This window comes from Caretta caretta, chromosome 3 (assembly GCF_965140235.1).
Source record: "Caretta caretta isolate rCarCar2 chromosome 3, rCarCar1.hap1, whole genome shotgun sequence".
In the NCBI taxonomy this organism is placed as follows: Eukaryota; Metazoa; Chordata; order Testudines; family Cheloniidae; genus Caretta; species Caretta caretta.
In genome coordinates, this window is record NC_134208.1 from 78,318,940 (window position 1) to 78,332,370 (window position 13,431).

General features: G+C 37.9%; 1 protein-coding gene across 3 annotated transcripts in view; it reads left to right on the forward strand.

Moving 5' to 3' along the window:
• The window catches only part of GRIK2 (glutamate ionotropic receptor kainate type subunit 2), a 611,732-nt gene that overhangs the window by 324,005 nt on the left and 274,296 nt on the right, over nt 1-13,431 (forward strand). For all 3 annotated transcript variants that reach the window (XM_048844922.2, XM_075126599.1, XM_048844923.2), the window contains exons 9-10: nt 505-612; nt 12,840-12,953. In XM_048844922.2, coding sequence (XP_048700879.1) covers nt 505-612; nt 12,840-12,953 — 222 coding nt within the window. The remainder of the gene's footprint in view (nt 1-504; nt 613-12,839; nt 12,954-13,431) is intronic.

Genomic DNA, 13,431 nt, shown 5'->3' on the forward strand with positions numbered 1-13,431 from the left:
CGCACCCCCAGGCTTGACGTTGTTTGTTTAAATGGCTCTCTGCAATCCCACTATAAAAATTGTTCCAGCACTCCTGTCGATGCCTGTTGTCTCAAAGGGATTTGAGGCTCAGCACCTCACAGCATCAAGACCTTATTTGCAGAAAATAAAAATGACAGAAATTAAACAAATCCAGTACATATAGTGGGGAAAATAAAAATGGTAATTATAAATGTCTGAGAAGAGTTAATGGAAACAGTCTTTCATCACACTAAGACCAATTTTTATTGGCTAAAATGGAAGGCTGTTAAGAAATTGTGTACAGAGATTAAAGAAAGGTTGGTTTAATTAGGAAAAACCCTGAGAATCTCAGAAATGAATATGAAATTATTTTATCTTTAGATCAGCCACAAGGTGAATTATTTAAATGTAATGAATAATTAATATTCCCATTTTGGTAGAAATTATTTTTTTGTTCTTTTTTTGTGTGGCTTATTTATGGAAATTATTTTTCTTCTTCCATAGGCCCACTGGGAAGGCCTCACAGGCAGGATAACTTTCAACAAAACCAATGGCTTAAGGACAGATTTTGATTTAGATGTGATCAGCCTCAAGGAAGAAGGTCTTGAAAAGGTACTTGACATGTTCATCCTATTTGCTTAGAGAATAATGTGAAGTATTAAAAAAAATTTAAATACTTTCCCTGTATGAGAGATCTATTTATACCATGTTACAACTGCATCATATTGAATGTAGGTTCATGTTTGTGCTCTTAAGTAGGAGGTAGCCTTTAATAACCTTATAAAAAAACCCTTATGTTTATGGTGATGGAAATAGAATTAACTCACAATTTGGAAGTTGAGGTAAAGTATTACTTAGGACAACTTAAGCATTTTGTTTTGGGCAATGTGTTATGCTAGAACTATGGGAATGTGTACTACCTTCATTAGCTAGGGTCTTTTTACCATTATAATTAAGAAACACTTGGGTTTTGCTCTGAATATTTGCGTATACAGCTCATATCCATAGAGCGATTACAGAATATCAGTCACCAGATATAAATAATCAACATATAACCATAGAACAGTACCAAAAATGATAGAGTAGCATTTTTAAGCATAACAAGTTAAATGCTTAAGACAATTTTGTAGGGTGCTCAAGAGACAGTAAATAACAAGCATATATTTTGCAAAAGAGGATGATGGAAACAGAGGGCTGGATACTGAGCTGAGTGTTTCTAGAAGTAGGGCTGGGGGTTTCTAGAGATGGTTTGTTATCTTTTAAACAGGTTTTGTTAGGAAATTCTGGGGAGATGGGGTAATAATGTGGGGAGGAATCTGAATGTCGAGGTGAAATTTAAACAGCTTTCTGTTTTAAAACAAGAAAGCAAATGGAGAGTATCTGTCCCGCTCCATAAGCGCTAAACGTACAGTCAACAGGGATTTGCTCAACCCCAGTCCAAAATTAAGGTTGATAGCAATACATTGAAAGAAGTGCAGCACACCCATAATTTGGACCAGGCTTGAAATTCTACTCCCTGGAAGTCAATGGTTTCCCATTGATTTTAATAGTGCCAGAGTTGCAGCACAGATTTTCAAAACAGTTGCTCAGCTCCACTTTAGGTCCCTAAATGAAATGGCCAGTGTTTCAGAAGTGTCCAGTGCACTGGACAGGTCATTGTTTTTGAAAGAGTTCCTGGGTGCTGAACAATTTTGAAAATTTGGCCACATATGTAGGTGTTTCAGTGGGAGCTGCTGGAGGATGAGCTCCATTGAAAATCTACTACATAATGCATGACCTTATTCAACTGAGTCCAAAAGAAGGTTATCAAGTGTGGCTTAATTCAGCTACATTACAGAGGGGAAGAGAAACATACAGAGCTTCATTTCTCATTTCATCTTCAGCTTTCTTAAGATAGCTGTGGATATACCGTGCCTAACGATAGGCACCCATGTCTGAAATTTTGGCCTGATTTCTCTCCCAATCCATGTCCAATGTAACATGTGCAGAGGTTAACAAGGAAGAGGTTAATCTTTCCCTCTAACTAAGAGAGGCATCATGGATGCTTGCGCTGAATATAGGAATATAGTGGAGCAAAGCTGGGTCTGCTGAGAGAAATTACATAATACTTTAGTCCACGATGGGCCAAATTTTGTGAGCTGTGGGGATTTGGGATTGAGTCTGATTGAAAGAGGAAGACTGTCTTGGAAAATGTGTGGAGCAGAGAAGAGAACCAGGAGAGGGGATGTAGAGATGAGCACTCACCAGCTCTGAAAATCAGACCTCTCATTTAAGTGCCTACACTTTATGAATATAGGTGCCTAGTTATAGGAAAACACATTTGAAAACTTTGCTCTGAGATATGAAAGTGATTGCAAATGACAGGAGCAGGTTGTCATAATACAACTGTAGTAGCATGGATCATCGAATCAGTAAATACAGCATAAACAATTAAAGCAGAGTGTAAATCAGGAGTCCATCAAGTATCAAAATAGGGAACTTTTATTTTTAACTTTCAGAACTCTAATAGCAACAATCATATGAAACCACCGAAATCCACCTTCAAGGACACGAAGGCATCTGGCAAAACCCCCTCTTATTCAGAGATATAACCATCACAAGAGCCTCACTTAGGTTGAGTGAGTGTCTAACTTGAATCAGAGGTCTTAGTCCAGCTGGGCTCTTAAACTGGAACATTTCCAGGCTGGAATGAGCTCAGGGGGCTATAGACCAGATTTATAGTCCCTTGGTTCCACCTTTTACTGGTTTTAGTTAATCAGTGCTCTCCACTCAATCTGCCTCACTTTTTTTTTCTTTATATATGTATTTGTAAATACATATTTCCTTTCTCATTAAACCGCTTTTCCACCTTACAACTTCCAATCAAGAAGATGTAAAGGGCCAACAGCAACAAAGCACCTAAAATAAAACAAAACAATAAAAACCAACTAATATTGAGTAGGTTTCAGAGTAGCAGCCGTGTTAGTCTGTATTCGCAAAAAGAAAAGGAGTACTTGTGGCACCTTAGAGACTGACCAATTTAGTTTTCCACTCTTCAATAGGGAGTTGCTGTCCTTGCAATACTAAATTCTTAACAGCAGGTGGAACAATATAAAGTTATAAATTGCATTTACAAGCCCCTCATATGACCCAAGATAGAGTCCAGAGGTCTCCAGTAAACACTGTGGCTTCCCTTAGCTCCTGAGAAAGCTTTGCCAAATACTGCCCCAAGGTATGAATGCCCAAATCTTACTTCTACTATACAGAGCAGAAGAAGTCAATTTTGCAATATGCAACAGGATTCTCATTTCCTTTTTCCATAAAGCTTTATGTATAACTGAATAAAGGAGTTTAATGTAAATAATATTCATTGTTATATTAATCCTATCCCAAATCCACTACTAGAGGCTTCATATTAGCCTAGTGGCAATGATACAACCACAGAGCCTCAAACTGGTTATTCCTCAAGCGCGTTTAAGAATGAAGATTTATAGTAGATTCTTGATTCAGCAAGAGAGCAAGTGGTATTAGCAGTAACTGAGATATGACCACCAAAGAAACGGACAGTCAATTGCAGAAAATGTTACTTTATCTGTGTGAATGCCAGGTGGGATACATATGCTTGAAGTGCAAGCTGACTTCCATTCTGGAAGAAAAAGTGAGGGGTCTGAAACAGTAGGAGAAGCTGAATCAGTTCACGAAGGGAGGGACTGTTATGAGAGACCCAGCCACTTGAGACCAAGGATGGGATGGATATGGTGAAGTATGAAGGGAGACAGACAACAAGGAAGAAGAGAAGGGAAACAGTATAGAGCTTGTCAAGGTTCCTTCCCGACTCTGAACACTAGTGTACAGATGTGGGGACCTGCATGAAAGACCCCCTAAGTTTATTCTTACCAGCTTAGGTTAAAAACTTCCTCAAGGTACAAACTTTGCCTTGTCCTTGAACCCATGCTGCTACCACCAAGCATGTTAAACAAAGAACAGGGAAAGAGCCCACTTGGAGACGTCTTCCCCCCAAGCCCTACACCCCCTTTCCTGGGGAAGGCTTGATAAAAATGCTCACCAATTTGCATAGGTGAACACAGACCCAAACCCTTGGATCTTAAGAACAATGAAAAAGCAATCAGGATCTTAAAAGAAGAATTTTAATTAAAGAAAAAGTGTAGGAATCTCCTCCGTAAAATCAGGATGGTAAATACCTTACAGGGTAATCGGATTCAAAACATAGAGAATCCCTCTAGGCAAAATCTTAAGTTACAAAAAGACACAAAAACAGGACTATACATTCCATTCAGCACAACCTATTTTACCAGCCCTTTAACAAAAGGAAATCAAACGCATTTCTAGCTAGATTACTTACTAACTTAACAGAAGTTCTGAAGAGCATTCCTGACCTGGTCCCGGCAAAAGCATCACACAAACAGACAGACACTTTGTCTCTTCCCCCCAGCTTTGAAAGTATCTTGTCCCCTCATTGGTCATTTTGGTCAATTGCCAGCAAGGTTCTCTTAGCTTCTTAACCCTTTACAGGTGAAAGGGTTTTGCCTCTGGCCAGGAGGGATTTTATAGTTCTGTATACAGAAAGGTGGTTACCCTTTCCTTTATATTTATGACAGAGCTGTTCAACCTAGTCACCAGTGACACACACTCTGGCCTTCATGAGTTAGGGAATAAATAGACTAAAAGGAGACTGAGGACAATCAATCTCCTGAGTAATGATTGAAAGGGAGCCACCAGAAGCAAGAGTTAAGTTATTTTGACTGGCAAATGGTTGTTATGGAAATATGGTCCAAGCCATCAACAGAGTCATTTTTTTTAATATTCTGGATCCTTAGACAGAAAAAAGAATACTACAAGACGGGCCAAAGAGAACCTAAATAATGGTAATGAATATCCACTTATTGCAGTCCACATGGAAGTAAATGAGAAAAGTGGGGCTAATAGTTCTGTAGAATCAAGGATGACTTTAGAGGCATGGGAATAGAACTGATTATGGCAGCAATACAGCTGAGCATCACAGAGAGTCTACCTGTGCCACATGTGAGTGTGAAGAAGGGAGAAGACTGATTCTGGAGAACAGCCAGTGAGTACTAGCTGATGGAACAGAGAGAAGGAGCTTATTTTTATGGAGCACTACAAGGCTTTCTTTGATGAGAGGGGAATGGTCTGCAATAGATCTCCATTTCATCAGAAGAATTAACAAACATGGATTTAAAACTGAGCTTGCTAAATAGATTTTAAGCTAGGATGGTGGGTATATGATTCCTATTTGAAAATGAGAAAGGATGGAAATGATCTACAGACACACACATATGTATGTGTATGTATGTGTATATAACAACAAACATAAGTATTTATGTACTTTACAAGAAATACGGGGAATACATAATAACTAGAAGGGATACAGTTATCAAAACTGGGTATTATTATTGGTGGGTACCTTGAGGAAGAGATGAAGTAGCACTGTGGGCCTGATCCTGAGAGGTGCTGAGCACCCTCAGCTTTGATTGATATGAGAGAGTTGAGGATGTTCAGACCCTCTCCGGATCCAGCCCTATAATATGTTTCAGAAGCATTAACAAAACCAATGTGATGCAATTTAATAATGAATAACAGTGAAATACAGGAATAAAATAGTTGGATACAGGAAACAAAAAAATAAAAAAGCAAGCATCTGGTACAGACACAGAGGACTGGAGGAGTATAAGAACAATAAGCAGCATAAACTATGCCAGACAAGCTTGATTGCTTTTTTTTTGATAGAAATACAAAATTAGTGGATGAAAAGAATACAGTGGATATAATATGTTTGGACTTCAGTAAAGTATTTGATACTGTATTTCACAATCTTATTTGAAAAATTAATGCAAATTGACTTGGATAGAAACAGTGTCATGTGAATTGAAAGCTGTCTGAAAGACCATCAACAAAACATATTGATAAATGGCAACATGTTGAACTACAGGAAGTGTCTATTGTCTTCCATAATGATCTGTGTTATGTCTGGCCTTATTAAACATAATTTTAGATCTGGAAGAGGGAGCAAAAAACATGTTAATTAAATTGACAGTTGATACAGTTGAAATTAGGAGATATGAACCACAGTCAAGACAAAAGTGAAACAAAGAGCCGCAGAGATTAGAAATTTGGGAAGAAAATGCAGTCAGAAATTTTTCAGTTTGGAAAAGATTGGAGATATACATCTGGAGGAAAATAATCTAAAACACACATACCTAAGAGGAGGGAGAAACTTGGGAAGCAGTAAGAGATGGCAAAATAGACATAGTAGGCTATGGAGGTTAAAAAATCTAAAACAAAAAACCACTAGTTTGAGCTGTCTGCTACAAAGGTATCACAGAGCAGGAAGTTAGTAATCCCTTTCTATGTGTTTTCTGGTGACCTCACTGAAATATTGCATTCATTTTGGGTTATTACCAAAATATATTGACAAACTGCAGTAAGAACAACAAAAATAATCGGGTGGAGAAATTGGCTTTCATAGAAAATTGAAGAGTTTAAGTATTTTATTTTAGGTAAATAGTGACTGAGAATGATATATTGGTTTATAAGCATTTGAGTACACACAACAAAAATGGGGAAGTGAGTAGAACTATGAAATTAACAAACTGGAAAATTATGGCTATATATTGTGGTAAACTTTCTCACAGTTAGGTGGCTCAAGCAGCAGAATAGCCTTCAAAGAGAAGTGGTGGAAGACCCATCTCTTGGGACTCGTAAAACTGTACTAAATAAAAACCTTAGATAGTGCAGTAGGGAATGATCCTGCATCAGAATGAGCATGCCTAAGGGCTTGTCCATATGGGGACATCCAGGAAAATTAATTTGAATTAACTAAAGGTGTGAATTGGAAGTGGATTAGTTAAACCACATTAAATTCCTGTTGTTCAGAAATAAAATGGCCTTAATTTGGTTTAGTGTAATTATTTTCCAAAGTAATTAAACTGAAATACCACCACTTTAATTCTGCAGGAGAGTGTTCACACAGAGATTTAATATGGCTTAACGAATCCACTTGAAATTCACCTGAAATTAATCCAGATTAATTCTCCTGGATGCTCCCATTTTTGAAAAATATTGGCCTTAGAGAATAATAGACCTGTAAGCAATAAAACACTATGAATGTACAAATAGCAAGAAATGCCAGACAAACCTGATTTTTTAAAATAATACATGAAAATGAAGAATTAGAGTTCAGTAAACAACGTATAGCAGAATCTCCTTAATGAATTTGGACATAGTGAAACCTAAATTAAGTACAGTGCAACAATTTGGGACTGTCAATCTATTATAAAAAGCAAATTATCACTCTGATTATAGTGAAGGATAATTTATAATAAGGCTGTTCTGCGAGGGAAAATTACTTTAAGTTGGTCCCCACTATACCTGGACTTTAATATAGCATTTGATACATTGTGTCATGAAATATTACTAGCGAAACAAGAATAAAATTGCCTTGGACAAGAACACTATCAAATGGACTGAAAATTGGCTGAAAGACATGAATATATGGCATGAATTGAGTTGAAAAATATTGTCCAGTATTACACTGCAGGACTGGGTTATATTTTATATCTTCATTAATGACCTGGAAGGAGGAGTGCATGGCACATTACTTAAATTAACAAATATGAAAGTGAGAGGTATATTACTATGCAAATGCCAGAGAGGACAAACAAATGAACAAAAATCTGGAGAGATCAGAAATATGTGCAATAACAAAATGAGTTTCAAACAAGTAAGTTAAATATTTTTGAGGAAAATGGAATATGGAACTCGGAGATTAAATGGGAAGGACTTAAATGGGAAGTAGTAATACCAAAAAGATGATAGCTCAGATTTTGAATAAGCACTATAGAAATGTCTAATAACTATAAAAAAATGAGAGAGCAGCAAACTATATAGGAGCTTGTCATGTGTTATGGGACAAAAAGCCAATGTGATTTTGGCTGCACATTTGACAAATTTGCATCACAGACCCTCGAGATGATGATCCCTCTTATTGCAACACTAAAGGCACCACATCTAGATCAGTACATGCATGTTTGGGCACCTCTCAGTCAGAAAAATGTCAACATTTTGAGGGTAATTCTGAAAATAACAGCGAAAGAACATTTGGTTATTTATAAAAATGACATTTTATCTACGGTCTAAGTAGGCAATAAATTGCATAGAAAGTCTCATTTGACTGACATACAGTAAATTCCTCTGTAGTCTAGACATGAATTCAGCCAAGCTCTGTTTCAATATGAGTACAATACACGTCTTACAGAGTCTGAGGATTTGTATTAAATCAGATTGTTCCTGGCAAATATAGTAGCTTCGAATGGAATATGAGGGTGTTCAACAGGAGGCTAAAAACTTGATTTCTGACATTTCCACAGAAAGTGGAATAGAATTTTTTCACAAATAATTTTTTGCTAGATTGTTATTGACATGACTAAAAGCAGATCTTTACAACGTGATATGTGGTAACACAAAAAGACCACTTCAAACATTTTGCAGCAGATTTGTTGAGGCTGTTCTGGAGCTTTCAGAAGAACTAAGCTAAATCACTGCCTTTTCCCAGATACTTTATTTTAGATTACTATAGAATCTGCGGGCCTTCCTTTGCACAGTGATATTTTTCTCCACACCTTCGACTAACTGCTCATTTGGGAATTCTGATAGTGTTTACATTAGTCTTCCAAGGTTTTTTTTTTTATTCTGGCACAAATAATTGTGCAAATTCAAACTTATTTTATTCACGTTTGAAGTTCTTTCCATGAACATGTGTGGGAGGAAACTCAGTTACTCTAATCTTTGTGGAAAGTGAATACAAGATGTTTGAGCACAAATGAAGCTAATTCATTTTAAAATGCAAGTGGATATTTCCAGACCATATCTTTTGGTATTGCTGAACTCTATATTTTTTTGGAAAACACACTGAATATTTTTAGGAGACTTCTGATATCCTTTCAGTTTTTTTATTATGTTTATATTGAGCCAGTGTCAGATAAATGTCACGAAAACCCTGTTAATATTGTAGTGAAAGGATCTATTTGATTGATTGACCCAGTGGAACTGTGTATATACCTGCCTACAAATAACTGATTTCTCTTAGGCATAAGACATACAGTTCTGTTAGTAGAGATTAATTACATAACAATTAAGGCCCTACTTGAATTGCGGGATGATTGTCAAAAAATTGCAGCAGAGTTGAGGACAAACCATGGAAAAGTAATAACTGCAGTAATAAAGTCTATTACTTTCCTGTGATTTTCTGCTGTCTGCCACCCGGGGCTGAGAGCAGGGGCCTGGGGCTGAGAGCAGGAACAAAAGGCTCAGAGCAACGGTTCCCAATATCATCTGCCCATGGCTGAAAGCAAGGGCCTGGGGCTGACAGCACCCCTCCTGCCCCTGGGGGCTCCCACTGTCAGCCCTGCACACAGCAGGGCTCCCGCTGTCAAAATTGCAGTGGAAGCCTAATATTGTGGAATCTGCAATTTCCGCAATATGTCAAGCTAAATAGACCCTTAATAATAATATAATTCTGGGAGTCAGTAACTGACTGTCTTATCTGTGGTTCAATAAAGATTTCTCCATTTTCTGCTCCTTGTCCCCTTCTGTTATGTTTGGTTCATCTGTATCTTAGCAGCACCCCAAGACCTTTTTGACATTGCTGGCTGCCTTTCTATTGGAGAACAATGTGAAAGTCAATGCTGAATGTTGATCTCCAAGTAGTCCAAAAGCCTAGTTTTTTATAAATATGTATCCTGTAGGAACATACACTTGTAGTTTTCTTTGGCTGCAACTAGAAATTGTGAGTGTTTAGGGCCTGTTTATGCACCCTTATTCACATGAGATTCTTACTCACAAGAGTAATTTAAGTGACGTCATGAGGCTACTCACATAAGGCTACCTATGTGAATAAGGATTTGAAGATTAAATTCTCCTCCACAACTGTCTTAGATCTGATGATAAAGTTTTGCTCATAACTGCAATTGCTATGTAAACCTCCCTTTAAACTTGTACCTTATAATACTCAACATGTTTAGATTGCCATAGAGAGGCTAGATTGCAATTATACATAATAAATTACCTTGGTTGGATTCCACTACATTTTTTGCCTTAAGGGAATTATTTGGTTTCCAGTTTTAATAAACATACATAACTAAATCTATTCAGTTCTTAAGACTGTTTGAGAATTAAAACAATTGCACTAAACAAATTGACTGCTGCGGATTTGGTGCCAACGTTAATCTTCATCTTTTACTTTCATTCATGGAGAAATAGCTTTTAGTAGAATGTTGATATGTTGTATTACTTGCGAACAATAACAGTGTCTGTCATATCTATGGTATAAATTGTTGACGCTTTGCTCACCCAAAAGAGAGAATGTGTAAGATGGCACACCTATGTCAGTCTGGCCCTCCATTTCCTTCAATTTTTAAAATTCTTTATTCACAATTTTCAAAAAAGATAAACAGAATGCAGTAACATGCAACTATCAGTATATCTATTTAGATAAAATAGTAGGTTTTTTTTTTTTTACACACAAAGAAATTCTCCTTTAAATGATGCAACCACTTATGAGACTAGATAGGTTTGGTTAAGGAAAACCAAAATTCTAATGTGGTAATCCTCAGTGACTCACAAATGTGGTTAGATTAACTGAAACACATCTTATGTTCATAGAATCATAGAATATCAGGGTTGGAAGGGACCTCAGGAGGTCATCTAGTCCAACCCCCCCTGCTCAAAGCAGGACCAATCCCCAATTTTTGCCCCAGATCCCTAAATGGCCCCCTCAAGGATTGAACTCACAACCCTGGGTTTCGCAGGCCAATGCTCAAACCACTGAGCTATCCCTCCCCATGTTGAAAGATGTAGTGGAGGAAATTACTTTAATTGCCTATAGGTATCAGAATTTTTAGGCAGGCTTAATAAAATAAAATATTGTTTCCTGAATTTAAGATTTGAAATGGATAATATATACATATGGAATTCCCATAAGTATCTCCTTAGGGATCTGCATCTGTATTATTCATAGACGACTTTCCTGAGGCGAGGCTATAGTCGCTGAATATGCTGGAAAGCTAGTGGAGATTAACCTAACCTAACCCTACCCAGTTCAGTCTTGTACTGGAACAGCATTGACAAACCCAGGTCACCCCTAGTCTCAGCCTCCTCTTCCCCAGCTCCTACCTTATCTCTCCCCTTCTTGCCAGTTCTCTTCTACAAGTGACCTATCACTGCTTTCCCCAACATCTCTGCACTTTGCCCACCGTTTTATGGGTGGCTGAGTGATAGAGGCAGCAGCAGAATGAGGCGGGGAGCTGTTCCTTTCCTTCCCTGCCTGGGCTCCTGCTGGTTACTAATCACCCCAGGATTTTGCTGCTTTTTTAGCCAGTGGGTGCCAATTTCTGATTGCCCCCTTGCAACTGATTTCCAGTTTGCGTTGACTGACTGGGCAGCACTGCTTTAGAACCCTGTGGTCTGGAAATTCAGTAATAGTTACTCCCCAAAGGATATTCACATGTACAAACTGAAACATGCTACTATGTAAGGTTATTCAAGTTCCTTACTTACTCAGATTTAAAGGCGCTCCACCTTATTTTCCAGAGGGGTGAGGAAGAGAGCTCACATCAGTGTATGAAAAGTAGCTTAAGGCCCTTTCTGAACAAAAACTGCCCTGAGTGGCACTACTGTGTGTGTGTGTGTGTGTTGGGGGGGAGGGGTGGAGTACACACCCCGTGTGTGTGTGTGTGTGTGTGTAGGGAGTACAGCAGCCCAGGAAGTGGGGTGGAGGGGGTTCAGCAGCAGTGAGGAAAGGGAAAACAAATACTGCTTCCTGAGGGTCTCCCTTCACACCCCCGAGAAAGGGAAAGCGAGAAGCTCAGGGGTGGCAACGGCATGGGAGGTGGAAGGGGAGGGATGAGAGTGTGACTGGGGTCCCCAGGGGCTGAGGAGTGGCACCACCTCACCAGGCACAGGGATTGATTGAGCCAGTGGTGGGGATCCCCTCCTACACCAGGCTCAGCTCTCACAGTCTAAGCATCAGGTTGGACACTGACTGGGTGCGTCAGGCATCTCTGACCCAATTTTGTCAGTGTTCTGAGTGGGGATTATACACCATAATGAACTAAAATAAGACAAGGGAACCAAAATAGTCTTACACCTAAAGAGAAGTGCTAAGGTATGGATTTACCACTTGGTTATTCAAATTTTACACTCATGTAATTGTTGATTTTAGTGGGCATAACACTGGAGTAATGCAGCCCCATAAGACACAATCTGAACTCCTTACTTAGGCAAAACTCCTATTGACTGTTTCTGGGATAAGGACTTCAAGGCCCTAAGTGTCAGAAGATATATGTACAGAATCTTATCAGCAAATCAATCACACTATTCCACTTAATAAAATTGGAATCTTCCCCATAATATTTTCCCCAAAATATCTTTTTTTGCCCTTATGCTAATTATGATGAGAAGAAGGGATAAATCCATTTTCAGAAGGGATACTGTAAGCTCTGCAAATGAATTCCTGTCTGCTATCAAGTTATCATCAGAGGTGGTTTATCTAGGAGAATGAAAGTTTAAATGGGAAATTAAGCACTCAGAGTGACTTTAGAAATTCTTTGCATCATTTTGCCCTTAATGTCACACTTCACCAGGCACAATTTGAAGTACAGTGAATCATACTTTAAACAAGCAGACTTTAATATAACGGCAGCAGATAATGTAGTAGAGGTGAATAATAAGCGTTAGCAGTCTTAACTTCTCCTTTACAGTATTCTCTCTTAGGTGCCTAATAGAATTGATGGACAATTTATAAAGTGCATATGCTGTTTTTATAGATTGGAACTTGGGATCCAGCAAGTGGCCTTAACATGACAGAGAATCAGAAAGGAAAACCAGCAAACATCACAGATTCCCTATCCAATCGCTCTTTAATTGTTACTACCATCTTGGTAAGTAATTATATTTGCATTCCTTTTCTGGAAATACGGATGTACATAAAAGTGGATAGAAAAAGTTGTACTAATTACATCGGTAATGAATAATATGTCATGTATTTTACAGTTATTTAGCAATTACTTTGTAATGAATGAGCTACAGTGTTAATTTAGTCATGGATTTTTATTCTGGTCTAAATTGATGTAAATTTACTCTCACTTTAGTGCTATCTCATTTAATAATTTAGGTTTGCTTATTATTGGCAAAAAAATTGTACAAAACAAATTAATCGAGACTTTTTTAATGTCATATTTAGAAAAAAAAAAGTATTGATTCAAATCAACTAGAAAGATGATTAGGCCACTGACTCAAATTCAGAACACTGTCCCTACTTTTGTCAGTCGATAATGCCATAAGGTTTTATTGTCACAAACAGTAGCAAGTGTTTTCCGTCTTTTTAATCAGAATTATCTTGAAAATTTTAAGTAAGCC